This window comes from Ursus americanus, chromosome 3, assembly GCF_024610735.1.
Source record: "Ursus americanus isolate L20-20 chromosome 3, mUrsAme1.1.p, whole genome shotgun sequence".
In the NCBI taxonomy this organism is placed as follows: domain Eukaryota; kingdom Metazoa; phylum Chordata; class Mammalia; order Carnivora; family Ursidae; genus Ursus; species Ursus americanus.
This window is the reverse complement of record NC_142129.1, coordinates 6808983-6824152: the sequence shown is the minus strand read 5'-3', so window position 1 is coordinate 6824152 and position 15170 is coordinate 6808983. Positions and strand designations below refer to the sequence as shown.

Here is a 15170-nt window from a genome sequence, read left to right as displayed (position 1 = left end):
TTGGGAATCCTAATTCTGGAAGGCTCCAACAAATTAAGGCCCAGAGAGGCCTAATGACTTGACCAAGGTCACATAGCCAGAGAAGCAAAAAAGAAGGTTGGAGGCAGGCTGGGAAAGGGCTCTAGGAATCTGGGAGCCCTTCGACTCCAAGGCAGAGACGGAATGCTTCTCTTCCTCCCTAGGCCGGGCAGTGATGGTGAATGGGGTGAGCATAACACTCCCCAAGGTCTACACGGGCCCGGGGCTGAGCCTGCGTCGCGCTGGTCTCTTCCTGCTGCTCACGACCCGCCTGGGCCTCAGCCTACTCTGGGATGGAGGTCAGGCCCCCACCCTTAACCACCTGACCCATGCCCACCTTAGCATCGTGAGGCCGACTCCCTCCAGACTCTTCCTCTTCCATACGAGTGGTGGGAGTTCCCAAATTATGTTTTTAAAATTATGTTTCTCTTCAATGTAAAAGCAATACCTCCTCGCCAAAGAAACATTTAGAAAATACCCAGTTTGGGAAAGAAGAAATGAAAACAAATCTAACCTCCCACCACCCAAACCCAAGCAGTTAGCATTTGAGAAATACCAGTTACTAAGAAATTGAGGAAAACCGAAGTAACCCCTGACAAGGGAAGGAGTTGCCTCGGTAGCGCAGTGGGGCTGCCTCTGAGCCTCCGGCCACCAAGGTCTCTGGGGCGGGTGGGTGTCACAGTCCGTCTTGGAGCCTGGTTCCCACCTGGAATCCAGCCCACTGGAGAATTTCCCTGCTCCCCCTAACCTGGGTTTGGTTAGGAGAGTAGGCTCTCACTTCTGCCCTTGCCCCCCAGATGTACGTCTCTTATCATGGCCAATCAGCCTCTGGGAAAAACCAGGCGATGGGCCTTGTGCAGATGGTTGAACAGGCCCACAGAACACCAGCCCCTGGCCCTGAGGAAGGTCCATGGGGTCATTTCTCCACAACGCTGCCCCCTGCTGCCCTCCCTGCCCAGGCACCCGGGTCCTGGTGCAGCTGTCCCCGCAGTTTCGCGGCCGTGTGTCTGGGCTGTGTGGAGATTTTGATGGAGATGCCAGTAATGACCTGCGGAGCCGCCAGGGGGTCCTGGAACCCACAGCTGAGCTGGCTGCCCACTCCTGGCACCTGAGTCCGTTCTGCCCCGAGCCAGGAGACCTGCTACACCCCTGCACTGTGAGCATGGGCAGGCAGGGGGAAGGGCGTGGGGGGCAGCTGCAGGAAACCTGCTGGGGGTGGGGGAGGATCCGGAGGCTGGGTGCTGTGGATGGGGTCTGGTGGCCCACGGTGCGGTGCCCGCAGGTGAATGCCCACCGGGCCAGCTGGGCACGCACCCGCTGCGGGGTGATGCTGCAGTCGCTCTTTGCCCGGTGCCATGGAGAGGTGCCCCCACAGCAGCACTACGAGTGGTGTGTGCATGATGCCTGCGGGTGAGAGGGGCGAGCCTGGAGACAGGGTGGGAATGGGTCGGGAGGGGGTGGGGAGGGGGTCCAGCGGCTGAACAGTCCCTTCCACAGCTGCGATTCAGGGGGCGACTGTGAGTGTCTCTGCTCGGCCGTAGCCACCTATGCAGACGAGTGTGCCCGGCATGGGTTCCACGTGCGCTGGCGCAGCCAGGAGCTCTGCCGTGAGTGTGCCCTGCCCTCGATCCCCAAAGCCCTGTCCCACCATGCCCTCAGCTCCTTTGTGCGTGTCCCTCCCGGCCTGCAAGCAAGCCATGTATTCATTCAAGGGCAAATATGTGGGGTGGGCACACTTTCTAGATGAACCAAGCATGCTGAGCTTGCTTTCCTGGAGAACTTTCATGTTGCAAACAGCCTTGGGAGGGGCTCAGTAAGAGTCTACACTGTGCTCCCGGTGCCCTCCGTGTGAATCATCGTGGGCTGGTTTTCTTGCTGCCGTTGCAGCCTGGCGCCCTTGCACCACAGTGACTCAAGCCTCTCTCCTCTCTACCCAGCTCTGCAGTGTGAAGGGGGCCAGGTGTACGAGGCCTGTGGCCCCGTGTGTCCCCCCACCTGTCATGACCATGGTCCTGAACCAGGGTGGCACTGCCAGGCTGTCGCCTGTGTGGAGGGCTGCTTCTGCCCCGAGGGGACTCTGCTGCATGGTGGGTAGGGTCAGAATCTGAGGGGGGGGCAGCGCTGGGACGAGGAAGACAGCCACAGGGCCGTGGTGACATGGCTGGCGCTAGGAGCCGCTGTGTCCCATCTGCTCCTGTCCTGCCCTCTGTGATCCCAGGAGGAGTCTGCTTAGAACCCGCTTCCTGCCCCTGTGAGTCAGGGGGCAGCTTCTTCCCGCCGGGGACTGTGCTGCAGAAGGACTGTGGCAACTGGTGAGTGGGGGGGCCCCAGGGGAGCCCCTGACCCTGGGCTGGCAAAGCCCAGCGCCGTGGCTGAGCCCAGGATGCTGTGTGCCCAGCACATGCCAGGAAAGTCAGTGGCTTTGCGGGAGCACCGGGACCCGCTGTGAGGAGCCGGCGCCTGGCTGTGTGGAGGGGGAGGCCCCGTGCCAGGAGAGTGGGCACTGTGTGCCCCACACGTGGCTTTGTGACAACCAGGATGACTGTGGCGATGGCTCAGACGAGGAGGGTGAGTGTCCTTGCCCATGTGGGGCAGTGGCTGAGTGACGGGTCGGTCCTTGTACATGTCCCTAAAACGTGTCCTGAGCTGCTGCTCACACTGGCTGGCGGGCAGGGCTGTTCTGGTCTTTCGGGGTCAGGGGGCTTCTCTAGGACTCTCTGTCATCCTGACCCTGCCTGTTTGCCCCATGCCAGGCTGTGCCACCCCAGGCTGTGGGGAGGGGCAGATGTCTTGCAGCTCCGGGCACTGCCTGCCCCTGGCCCTGCTCTGTGACGGGCAGGACGACTGCGGAGACGGGACGGACGAGCAGGGCTGCCCATGCCCCCACGGATCACTGGCTTGCACTGACGGGCGCTGCCTGCCTCTGGCCCTGCTCTGTGACGGGCATCCCGACTGTCCTGACGCCGCGGATGAGGAGGCCTGTCTGGGTGGGTGGTCTCTGCTCTGGGCTCCAGTCCACCAGGCACCCCCTCCCATAGGCCTGCCTTGTGAGCCCCAACCTTCCTGCCTCCCCTCCTTCACCAGATCAGGCTGGTGCTAGGAAGCTGGCACCCAGAGATGTATGAATAGGGGTACCCCAAACAGCGAGTGTGAGGGGCGGTGCCTTGGGACCAGCTCCTCCTTTCTCTGGCTGCAGGGCAGCTGAACTGCACTCCTGGGGAGGTGTCCTGCGTGGATGGCACTTGCGTGGGGGCCATCCTGCTGTGTGACGGAATCTGGGACTGCCCAGATGGAGCCGACGAGGGACCTGGTCACTGCCCCTTCCCTTCGCTGCCCACTCCCCCAGCTGGCACTCTGCCTGGCCCTTCTGCTGGCTTTGGGGAGACTGCACCCACTCCCCTGGCCAGCACCAGCCCCGGTGAGTGTCCTAGAGGAGCAGCGGTGAGAAAGCTCAAGTCCGGAGCCTGCAAAACGGGGTGGAGAGAGCATCTCAGAGGGAGGCACTAGGGCAGGTGCTGGGGAGTGAGGAGCAGGCATAGACCCAGCCTCCTGAAGGGGGTTTTGAGAGGGCCTGGAAGAGTCCAGATCTTACTTCCTGCCATCCGAGGCGCTCCCACTGTGAGGGGGTTGGGGTGATCAGCGGAATTCCTGGGCTTGGGAAACCAGTGGCGGGGTGGGGGGGGTGGTGGAGTGTGAAATGCGGGAGCGCCTGGACGTGGGGAGGGGCTGCAAGTGGGGGAAGTCCTGGCGCAGGAGAAGGGCAGGCGGGCCGACACCGGGAGGCGGGTGGGTGGCGGAGGCGGATGGGACGGCGGGCCCGCAGCCGGGTCTTCCCGCCGGGTCTAGCGCGGGTGCCCGCCGCAGCGCCGCCCTGCGGCCCCCTCGAATTCCGGTGCGGCAGCGGCGAGTGCGCGCCCCGGGGCTGGCGCTGCGACGGCGAGGAGGACTGCGCCGACGGCAGCGACGAGCGCGGCTGCGCCTGGCCCTGCGCCCCGCACCACGCGCCCTGCGCCCGCGGCCCACACTGCGTGTCCCCGGCGCAGCTGTGCGACGGCGTGCCGCACTGCCCCGATGGCTCGGACGAGGGCCCCAACGCCTGCGGTGAGAGCCCGGCCGGGGCGCAGCGGGCGGGGCCCCGGCTCCCCCCAACCCCCTCTCCAGCCCCACCCGGCGGCCCGGAGAGCCGCTTAGGTCTGCGGCATCAGAGCCTCCTTTGATCTTTTTCATGAAACTCTCTTTGAAGACTTTTGCCCTCCCACCCAGGCCCAGGGGAGAGAAGAAAGGGGCTTTTGTCTTTGCCCACATTTGGGCAAGAAGGGATAAGAGAGTGGGCAGTGGCTCTGCAGGCGCGGGAAGGGAGCCTGTTTGGGGGGCCACCCCTCCAGCTCCACCCCACCAGATCCGGGAGTTCCCTTTGTGCCCCTGCAAATCAGCCCTTCATATCCGGGCCACCTGTCCCTGGGAGGAGGGGCCGCTGTCCACAGGCTCTGGCTCCTGCCCAGGTCGGCCTGCCCCTCCTGGACCCCTCCCAAAGACGCTTTTGAGCTAGCTTCAGATTCATTGTTGGCTCTGCCTCCTGCTTGCCCTCCCCTCCGGGCGCCTTTGGTTCCCCCTGCAGCCCCTCTGCAGAGAGAGGGTTGGAGGCCCAGGGGCTCAACAGCACACTCTTCTGGGGTCCACAGGCTCCCCCCAGCCGCCCCGGCGGTGGCCTCTTCTCCTGTGGTTTGGCTTCCCAGGTGTGCCTGAACCTCGAGCAGCTCTGTGATGGGCTGTCTGCCTGTTCCCAGGGCAAGGATGAGCTGGGCTGTGGTAGAGATGCCAGTCCCCTGATGGAGGCCAAGGCTGGTGGGGGATGGAGGGCAGTTCTCACTCCTGGTCTGTTTTCTCTTCCCTTCCCCTCAGAGGGGATGACAGCCCCAGGAGGCCCCAATGGGACCAGGGTTCCCTGCCCGGAATACTCCTGCCCTGATGGCCTCTGCATCAGTTTCCAGCTGGTGAGGGGCGGGGTGGGGGGGAGAGGGTGGCTCAGGAGGCAGAGCCATTGTGCCACCCAGCTGGAAAGGAACCTTGCTCCCCTTCCCTCCCCAGGTGTGTGATGGGCAGCCTGACTGTGGATTCGCAGGGGAGCTAGGGCCTTCCCCAGAAGAGCAGGGCTGTGGGGCCTGGGGCCCCTGGAACTCATGGGGGCCATGCAGCCGGACGTGTGGGCCTGGGGTGCAGAGCCGGAGCCGCCACTGCTCCCCCCCTGATCTCCCAGTGCTGCAGCACTGCCTAGGCCCTGAGCACCAGACTCAGGCCTGCTTCACGGCTGCCTGCCCAGGTGCGGGGCCTGGAGTGCCTGGGAGGGCCAGCGGGGCAGGTGGGGGTGCAGAGAGAGCAAGGGAGAGAAAGACCACTGGGCTCACAGCCCGACTTCATGCCCCGTCCCCACCAACCTATCTGGCCCCTCCTCCTCACAGTGGATGGCGAATGGACCTCCTGGTCTCCCTGGTCCCCGTGCACTGAGCCATGCATGGGCACCACGACCCGTCAGCGACAGTGCCACCCACCCCAGAATGGAGGCCGGACCTGTGCCATGCTGCCAGGGGGCCCTCCCACCACCCACCAGACCAGTGAGTGCAAGGAAGGAGGGCACAGCTGGGAGGAGGGTGTGGAGGGCTTGCTGGTGGGTGGCTTGTTTCTGCAGGGGACCCACCTTTCCCAGACTCTGGCTCTGATTTTCTCTCAGGGCCCTGCCCTCAAGATGGCTGCCCCAATGCCACCTGCTCCGGGCCGTTGGTGTTCTGGCCCTGTGCCCCCTGCCCTCTGACTTGTGACGAAATCTCGGCTCAGGCTGTGTGCGAGGCTAACCGGCCCTGCAGCGGCCCAGGTGAGGGGGCTCTGGGCCCAGGGGGTGGCAGGTGTGTCTGCGGAGGGGGAGCTCCCCGCAGGGAAGCCTCACCCTGGGCCTCCCCTAGGCTGCTGGTGCCCTGCAGGCCAGGTGCTGGGCAGCGATGGGCGGTGTGTGTGGCCCCGGCAGTGCCCCTGCCTGCTGGATGGCACCCTGTACCGGCCTGGCCAGCGCATCAAGGCCGACTGCCAGCTCTGCACCTGCCAGGACGGGCGGCCCCAGCGCTGTCGGCCCGACCCAGACTGTGCCGGTGAGGCCCTGCCTTGGCCTTCCCCCAGGGGTCCCTCGTCCTCTCCCAGGCCACCCAGCTGGGCACCAACGCCCCTCTGACTCCTGGCTCTTGGCCCTCCCTCAGTGAACTGTGGCTGGTCCTCCTGGTCCCCCTGGGCTGAGTGCTTGGGCCCCTGTGGGAGCGAGAACATTCAGTGGTCCTTCCGGAGCCCCAACAACCCCCGCCTCTCCGGCCAAGGTCGCCAGTGCCGGGGCATCCGCCGCAAGGCCCGCAGGTACTGGCACCCACCCCTGCAGGACCTTTAGCCCTCACCTTCGGCTCCCAGTTAGGAAGCTGCTGGTGAACTCTTTCTCACTCCGTTTGCTTCCGTATGTACCATGGACCCCAAATGAGGAACCCCCCCAAGCCCTATTAGTCTAAACACCAGGACTCCCAGCAGAGTTTTGGGGAACCCCTGGCCTTCTCCTGCATCAGCTTTATGCCTTCCAAGTCTGAAAGGGGTTTGTGGGGAACCCAGAAGTCTGGGGGCAGGTATGGGTCCTCTGGTTTGCACCCCCGTGCCTCTGAAGGTAGCGGGGTTGGTAGGAGGGCTTGCAGGGGTGTAGCCGTATCTGCCCGCCCAGCCCCCATTTCAGAGGCTTTTGGCACAACTTGCTTCCACGCCCCTCTCTGGGGCCAGTTGCAGTTTCTCCGGTGCAGGGGTGGGATCTGGGAGAGAGAGAAACCAAGCATCCTAGTCGGCCCAGGACTTGCCTGGTTTTATCACTGGGAAGTCCTGGGAAGCCACTCACTCAAGGCAAATCAGGACAGGTTGGGGGCCCGGGTGAGCCCACTTGGCAGGCAAGCGGCGGCCCTTCTTCCAGGTGCCGGACGGAGCCCTGTGCGGGCTGTGAGCAGCAGGGCCGGCCCCAAGCCGTGGGGGAGCGCTGGCGAGAGGGCCCCTGCGGAGTCTGCCAGTGTCTGCACAACAGCACCGTGCGCTGCTCCCCCTACTGCCCACTGGGCAGCTGCCCCCAGGTGAGCGGGCAGAGGGGCCGGGGGGGGGGGCAGGGGGGAGGGGCAGGGTGCAGAGGCCAGGGCTGCAGGCAGCTGATAGACTGGGTCAGAGTTGGAAGGTGACCAGCTCGGCATGTCCAGCCTGACTCTTGTGTCTGCAGGACTGGGTCCTGGTGGAGGGAGTGGGAGGCTCGTGTTGTCACTGCGCCCTGCCTGGTGAGTGGGTCTGGGGAATGGCAGGGGAACTTCAAGGGTAGGAGGATAGCAGGTGCTCAGCGGGAGCCCCAGGGGGCAGCACTGAGTCAGGAGGTGGTTGGCTACCCCCGCCTCAGGGTGGTGGGAGCCTGGATCCTGGATGCTGGGGAAGGAAGGGACCCTCTGGGTAGGAGAGTTTGTTTCTGCCCTCCTAAGGTCAGGTCTCAGTCTCTGCCTGCTTCTGTCCTTTTGGGGCTTTCTGCCTCTGGCCTTGAGGGTGCTTTATTCTCTGGTTCTACTCAGCCAGGTCTGGTTCCCTCCCTTTCCCCTAAGAGCAACCAAGATGAAGTTGAACTTTTTCAAGAGTAGCTTTACTTGGAAACCGAGTTATAAATGAAACAGGAAGGGGCGCCTGGGTGGCTCAGTTGGTTGAGCGTCTGCCTCTAGCTCAGATCATGATCCCAGAGCCCTGGCCCCACATTGGGCTCCCTGCTCAGTGGGGAGCCTGCTTCTCCCTCTCCTCCCTGCTTGTGCTCTTTGTCTCTCTCTCTCTCTCTCTCTCAAATAAATAAGTAAATAAATAAATAAATAAATAAATAAATAAATAAAATCTTTAAAAAAATAAAAATAAATAAATGAAACAGAATATACAAAGGCTCAAAAACTAATGCATTCATGGGTCCAGATTCCTTATCCGTAAAGTGTACCTACAGGTGGCTGAGGTTAGAGGAGAGCCAGCATACACAGTTGTACAGGTTGTACACTGCACAAGTTAGTTGGCAAGTGGGAGCTAGACCACATCCCTGGCTTCCATCCAGAGATACTCTTTTCTAGTGCCCCCAAAGGTCCCCTGTCTGCAACAGTAGCCTTGGATGCGGATCTGCAGCTGCTTGGTCCTGGTCCTGAAGTGGTTTCAGACTGGCGGTTTTATTCTATGTTCTCTCAATATTTGGTGCAAGTGGGAATCCCCAGCTCACGCCAAGGGAAGGAGGACAGGCCTTTCCCAGCTGGGAGGTGGTTCTGGGGGCTCTTGGGAAGTCCTGGGAGAGAACGTGCTCCAAGAAGTGGGGAGAGACTGAGTGCCAGGCCAGGGGCTGGTGTGAGCCTGCCTCTCTGCAGGTCTCTCCCTCCTGAGCCTTGAGTCTCCCTACACAGGTGAGAACCAGACGGTCCACCTCCTGGCCACTCCTGCCCCCTCTCCAGCCCTCAGTGCCCAGATCGGATCGCCTCTGGTGGCCCATGTTCTGCCTCCGCCTGGAGGTGAGGGCCACGTGCTGTCGCTGTCGAGCGGAGGGTGGATGTTGCCCGGGGTCGCCCTGCCTAGGAGGGGAGGCAGGCTCGCTGGGATTTACCCCCGCTTTCCATGGGAGGACAGTTATCCTAAGGATCTGGAGGTCATCCTGGCTCAAGTTGCTGGTCTGACTCTGCCCTCTCTGGACCACTCTTCCATCCCGGGTCAAGGTCAACGCGGAGCCCTTGGCATCCCTTAGCTCCCCTTGTGACTTCCTGACTGTACCCCTGGCAGGCTCCTGCCACCCTCTGCCCTTCTCCAACTGCAGCCTCTCTCTCCTCTGCACCCAGACCCCTGCTATTCTCCGCTGGGCTTGGCCCTACTCCCTGAGGGAAGCCTGAAGCTGGAGTCCCCTACCCAGGCTGCCCTCCTGGGGGCTCCCACCAAGAGGCCTGGTTTTCTGGGTCGGAGCACTCAGCAGCATACCCGGCCCCCCTACCTGCAGCTGGACCTGCTGCTGCCCCGGAACCTCACTGGTCAGTGTGGTGGGGGGGGGGGCTGGAGGACTGGGCGGTGATGGTGGGCTGGGGGTGGGACTCACTCTTTCAGCTCGGACCCCTGCCCCACCCCCCCAGGCATCATAGTGCAGGGGGCTGGGTCCTCGGCCTTCCTTCAGTTCAGCAGCGATGGTCTACACTGGCACAACTATACTGACATCCTGCCTGGTATCCTGCCCCCAGCCAAGGTATGGCTGCCCGAGCCTCCTGAGCCGGTGACCCACCATGCCTCTTTGTGGGTCCCACCGTCTTTGTCCCTGAGGGCCTTCCAGTCTCCTTGAGGGACATTCTTACCTTAGAGGCTTGTTGAACACCTGCTAGGAGCAGGGGCTGTCAAAAGGGCGACAGAAGCAATCACGGTGGCTGAGGTGCAGGGCAGGTGTGCAAAGCTCTGTGGGGGGAGGGGACTAGCGTGACATCAAGTTCATTGAGGATCTCAGGGACCACGTCAAGAGCAGCTGGGACACAGCCCTGCCCTGATGGGGTTTGTATCCTCCCCAGGGAGACAAGCCTCACGAAGCAGGAGGAACCAGTCTTTACCATGTATTTACTCTTAATTCTGTCTCTGGGGAAACACGAATGGCCACAACGTGGCCGCGGCCCTCGAGGCACCAGGGCCAGAACCCACAGCCTTGAGGGATGCAGATGATTCACGCCAGGAAAGCAGGAGCTCTTCGTGCCTTGAAGTCTGGGGGGCTTGAACAGGGTGGGGCCGCTCAGCAGGGTCAGGGTGGCAGCCCGGAGAGAAGGCCGGCACCCCTGTCCCTGCAGCTTTTCCCTAGGAACTGGGGTGATGGGGCCCCCACAGTGCAGATGTTCGGCCAGATGGTGCAGGCGCAGCACGTCCGGGTGTGGCCGCACGTCCCCCGCGGTGACCCCAACCAGAGCATCCCCCTGTGGGTGGAGCTGCTGGGCTGTGAGCCAGGTACCGTGGGCTGGGGGCGGGAGGGGCAGACACAGGAGGAGGGACAGACAGGAGCTCTCAGCCACCCTCTCCCGCCAGTGTCCCCGCTGGCTGCGCCCCCGTGCCCAGGGGGTGGGCACCGCTGTGCCAGTGGCGAATGTGCTCCACGGGGGGAGCCGTGTGACGGGGCAAAGGACTGTGAGGATGGCTCCGATGAGGAGGGCTGCGTGCCCCTGCCCGCAGCCACCGGCAGGTAAGGGGTGCCCTGCTGCCCCCTCCGGGGAGGTTAATACCCTGAAAACCACTGGGATAGTGTCCTCTTTGTCTAGTCTCAGTGGGCAGTGCCCTCCTGGAGTGCCCCAGCCCTGCCCTGCCCAGGGCCCACCCAGAGAGAGCACTGACCGCCCTGCCTGGGGTGGGGGGGCTCTGAGGTTGGGAAAGCCCCTCGAGTCCCTTGCTGATTTGTCTTCTCAGAGTCTGGTCCACAGCCAGGACCCCCGCGCTCTCCTCCGTGCAGCCCGGACAGCTGCCCTCCCGGCCCACGGAGGTAAGTGGGGAGCTGCAGGCCCAGCAGGTGGGGTGCAAGGCACGGGGCCCCATGTTTGCTTGCCCCACCATCCCCCTCCCTCTTTTCACACCTTCAGCCAGCACTGCCTCCCTGTGCATCCCCGGTCAGCTCTTGTAGTCAGCCTCAGCCTGTGAGCCTTCTGGGGGCCAGCCCGGTGCTGCATGGGGAGCTGGAGGCCAGAGGGGCAGGGAAGCACGGGCACATGCCTGCCCGGGAGGGGTTTGGCGGATAGGACAGGTCTTCACCGCTGGGCAGTGAGGTTATGCCCATGGGGCTGGCACCAGGGCCTCAGGCGCTCAGAGCTGGGAAGAGCCCTATTTGTCCCCAGGGTCCTCAGAGGCTTCCTGGAAAAGGCTTGAAAGATGAGGAAGTTCTGTAATGTGGAGCTGAGGGGTACACACTCCATGTGGAGAAGAGCCTGGTCAGGAACCCAGAGGGGAGAGTGATCACAGCACTGAGGTCCACACGTGTGGATGCTGGGGGAAGACAGGGGTTGGGGGGGGACAGGAGCCGAAGCAGAACCCTAGGCGGGCAGTGAGAAGAGCCCCTGAACTCCTGGTATCTGAGGTGTCCAGCCCGGAGGTGTACAGGGCAGTGGGGCTCCACTTCCCAGCTCTACCCTGCACGTGGGGGACAGGTGAGGGGCCGTGGGACCCAGGGGCATCCTAGTGGGAATGAGAGGTGGGTGCCTAGTCACCAGGCAGAACTGGCCTCAGGGCCCAGACCGCATGCATGGCTGAGCCCTCTCCCTCCACAGGGTCTGGCAGAGGCTGAACGCTGGCATCCCTCGCGAGGGTCACCCATAGCCCCCACAGGTATGTGCACAAACTCCAGCCCCCGCCCCGTCCCCAGCTCCCAGGGTGAGGGACCGTTACATCTCAGCGGTCAGTCTCCTGCTGAGCTCTGACGTCCTCAGTGGAGCAGGGTTGCCTCCAGGAGGACGACCTGGTCATCAGGGACGCCTCGGCCGAATCCTGCCCCTGCCCACCTTCCTGGATTCCAGGGTGGGATGCGTCGCAGTATGGCTGCCTTCCCCAGGCCCCTGGCTGGGACAGGTCTCCCTGGGGCTGTGGAATGAGTGCTGCCCGGCCCCACCTGCGCTCCCTCCGCTCGCCCATGAATGTGGCAAGGCACCCCTTTCTGAAGGCCTTGCTGGCAGCAAATGACAGGGAGGATGGGGTCACCAAGTTAGCACATTCCTAAACTGGATGAGGAAGGAACTCCCTGCTGGTCACGTCCTAGGCTCCCCACGGCTGCCCGGTCTGTCACGTGTGCCTTAGCCCGAGGAGAGCTGTCTCGGAGTGAGGCGGGGAAGGGGTGGGCTGTTCTTTTGTGAAAAGCACATGAAGCAACTTGTCCCATCACTTGAGTCCGTAACACGCAGACTATGGATGAATTCTAATGTTATTCTAAATCTGCTTTTAGAAAAACGGCTGTCTCTTAGTATTCATCTCTTGTCGGCAAAGAAGCGTCTCGAACCCCTTTTCACTGTAGCTGCCAGGAAGTCCTCGGGTGCAGGGCCTTGAACACTGTACTGTCCCTTTGACTTGGAAGCTGCCACATGTGTCTCCTCGAGAGGCGGGGACACATCTTGGCTCCAAGCTAAACTCTTTTCTACTTTCATGTAAAACCCTCTTGTGCTCCTTGGACTACGGAATCCCACTTCATCTGTGGTCTGAAGCCCCTCAGAAGGTGGGGTATGGTCTGGCCTCACCCTGCACCACGCAGAGCCTGGATGCCCTTCCGAGAGCCCGTGTCTGCTTCATTTCATGGGAGGGGAGCTGGCAGGTCTCACCCTCTCCCTCCTGCACCCACAGGGAAGGAGCCAGCGACTCAGGCCCCAGCCTCCGAGGCTCTTCGGTTGAGTCCTAGGGAATCTGTGCAGACCATGACCACCACCCCCACATCCCAGATGACCCCAGTGGCCCCTGCTGGTAAGATTCCGTCGTCTTCTGCCTGCTAAAGCCTAGCATCCCAACAACGTCCCTGTTGGAGAAACAGAGGCCCTGGGAGGTTAGCCATTTGGCTCAAGATCACACAGCTTGAGGTCAGGGTTGTGGAAGGAACTAGGACCACGCCTCCTGAGGCAGTTCACGACTTTTCCATTGTCCCAAGAGAGGCAGGAAGCGGGGGCACACCAGACATCAGGAGGAGGGAGGTTGGGGGCCGAGGGAGGGAGGAGGCGGTGGGCAGGTGTTCCATCAGCAAGCTGTGGTGATGCCCACAGGCCAGAGCGTTGCCCCAGAGCCCTTCCCACCTGTGCGGTGCAGCCCGGGCCAGGTGCCCTGTGAGGTGCTGGGCTGCGTGGAGCAGGGGCAGCTGTGTGACGGCAGGGAGGACTGTCTGGACGGCTCCGACGAGAGGCACTGTGGTGAGCAGGGGGCCCTCAGGGCGCCCTGGAGGGTTTCAAGTCATGTGGGTGGCGGTTGCAAAAGGGCTTTAGGTTTTGGGAAGTCTCTACCCCCTGCTGTGAGCTCAGCTGGGAAGGAACTGTGAGAGGCTGGGGGTAGCAGAGAGAAAAGAAACTGAGTGGGTTAAACAGCCAGGAGTGTGTGTGTCTTTGGCGATGGTCAAGAGGGGAAATAGGGTAGGTCTCAGGTCCTAGCCTGCTTCACAAACCCTGTCTGATCTTTGAGGAGATTCCTCTAACCATCCATTCATCCATCCGTCTCCCCATCCATATACCCACTTACCCACCCACTCACCAGCCAGCCCTCCAACATTCGTTCAGCCACCCCATCCATCATTCCTCATCCATCCATCCGTCCGTCAAAAGTAGATCGCTGTGCTCAAAGTCTAGTCTCTCAGTCAGGGAAGGGGCACCCCTGGAAGTCCCCATTCAAGAAGAGGGTATCCCAAGGAACTGTTCTTCTAGGCAGTTTGACCTCTCTCTGGACACTCAGAGCCATTACCAGAGAGACCGTGTGAGAGCCTGTAGCGAGCACAGAGCCCCTGATCTCACCCACACGGAGTACAGAGAAGGCTGCGCGGAGTGTGGGAAGCTTCAGGAGACAGGAGAGGCAGGACCTCTGGTCAACAAGCTGCTCTGCTCTTGGCTGAGGTTGAAGGGGCTCAGTTTATCATCGGTCAGGAAGGTCAGGAATCACTTATGTGGCTCCCTTCCCCCTGGCCTCACGGGCAGCGAGCCCTGTGCCCTTCACGGTGCCCACCACAGCCCTGCCTGGGCTGCTGGCCTCGCGAGCCCCCTGCTCCCCGAGCCAGCTGAGCTGTGGAAGTGGGGAGTGCCTGCCAGCTGAGCGGCGCTGTGACCTGCGGCCAGACTGCCAGGACGGCTCTGACGAGGACGGCTGTGGTATGTGCCTGGCCAGGGGACACCTCTGAGGGCCCCGCTCCTGCATGTGCCCCCTCTGAGTCCCGTGCCCCCGTCCCCCTGCAGTGGACTGTGGGCTGGCGCCCTGGTCTGGCTGGAGCAGCTGCAGCCGCACCTGTGGGCCGGGCCTCGCCTTCCAGCGCCGGGACCTGCTCCGGCCTCCCCTGCCTGGGGGCAGCTGCCCGTCTGACAGGCTCCGCAGCCAGTCCTGCTTCGTGCAGGCCTGCCCAGGTAACTGGTGCCCAGGCCTCCTCAGGACCCCCAGGTGGGACACCTGCCGTGGGCTCCCATCCAAGACCCACACCAGGGGGATGCCTTTGCTCTCCTAGGGACCCCAGGGTCCAGGCTCCTCTCCGGGACTCTAGGAGGACAGCCCCTTCTGATGTCACAGCCTCGTGCTTCCGGAAGGCTAATCAGGAAGACTGCCCCTGGCCCTGCCCTTGGCCCTTTTCCTGCCTTAGTGGTTCTGGATGGGTCCCTAACCTCGAGTGTGGGAACTAGAGCAGCAGAGCTGGCCCCACTTCAGAGTGAGGGTGGTAGGCTGTGCCCAAGACCTGTAGCGCTTTTGTTTTGTAGATCCGGGGGAGTAGTTCCGGCCTTGCCTCTGCATTGCAGACAGGGGCTTCCTGTGCCGGGGTCTCATGAGCCCCATACCTGGCCTCCTAACCTGGTCTCTGTCTGCTGCCACCAGGAGGCGCCCTGCTCCAGGATTCCCACTGTCCCAGCCTTTTCCAAGGGACCAGAGCCTTTATCCTGGGAGGCACCCAGAGATCTTTGCTCAGGTCCCCCCACCTAGGGGAGGTTTTCTGGGACAGGAGAGGAAACTGTGGAGTCCCCGTAGTGCTGCCCTAGGCCACCTAGCTGGCCACTGCCCAGCCTCCTCTCTGCTCTGCCGCCTTGCTCTCTCCAGCCCAGTCCGCGTCTCCTTGGGCTGAGCTGGTCCACCTCCATTCTTTCTTCCCACACAGTGGCCGGGGAGTGGGCTGTGTGGGGGGCTTGGGGGCCCTGCAGCGTCTCCTGTGGGGGTGGCCATCGGAGTCGTCAGAGGAGTTGTGTGGACCCCCCGCCCAAGAATGGTGGTGCTCCCTGCCCCGGGGCCTCCCACGAGGGGGCACCCTGCGCCCTGCAGCCCTGCACAGGGGACACAGGTAAGGGAACTGGGCTGGATGGGGGCATCCAAGGCTGGAGCCCCGCGGGGGTGGGGCTGCTGGGGAAGGTCCCTGGGCCTCCTGTACCCACCCTACCTAG

At 62.7% G+C, this 15170-nt stretch overlaps 1 protein-coding gene across 1 annotated transcript in view; it reads left to right on the top strand.

Annotated features, from left to right (window-relative positions):
* Positions 1-15170, top strand: part of LOC123789635 (SCO-spondin-like) — a 54472-nt gene that overhangs the window by 12173 nt on the left and 27129 nt on the right. The window contains exons 23-52 of the mRNA XM_087860616.1: positions 183-317; positions 978-1174; positions 1301-1428; positions 1516-1625; positions 1956-2105; positions 2237-2330; positions 2417-2586; positions 2772-3005; positions 3215-3436; positions 3883-4119; positions 4921-5012; positions 5107-5338; positions 5478-5630; positions 5747-5887; positions 5976-6158; positions 6264-6414; positions 7004-7157; positions 7298-7352; positions 8487-8591; positions 8913-9098; positions 9198-9307; positions 9891-10044; positions 10123-10276; positions 10498-10570; positions 11349-11406; positions 12409-12525; positions 12819-12962; positions 13734-13904; positions 13989-14153; positions 14891-15070. Coding sequence (XP_087716742.1) covers positions 183-317; positions 978-1174; positions 1301-1428; positions 1516-1625; positions 1956-2105; positions 2237-2330; positions 2417-2586; positions 2772-3005; positions 3215-3436; positions 3883-4119; positions 4921-5012; positions 5107-5338; positions 5478-5630; positions 5747-5887; positions 5976-6158; positions 6264-6414; positions 7004-7157; positions 7298-7352; positions 8487-8591; positions 8913-9098; positions 9198-9307; positions 9891-10044; positions 10123-10276; positions 10498-10570; positions 11349-11406; positions 12409-12525; positions 12819-12962; positions 13734-13904; positions 13989-14153; positions 14891-15070 — 4455 coding nt within the window. The remainder of the gene's footprint in view (positions 1-182; positions 318-977; positions 1175-1300; positions 1429-1515; positions 1626-1955; positions 2106-2236; positions 2331-2416; positions 2587-2771; positions 3006-3214; positions 3437-3882; positions 4120-4920; positions 5013-5106; positions 5339-5477; positions 5631-5746; positions 5888-5975; positions 6159-6263; positions 6415-7003; positions 7158-7297; positions 7353-8486; positions 8592-8912; positions 9099-9197; positions 9308-9890; positions 10045-10122; positions 10277-10497; positions 10571-11348; positions 11407-12408; positions 12526-12818; positions 12963-13733; positions 13905-13988; positions 14154-14890; positions 15071-15170) is intronic.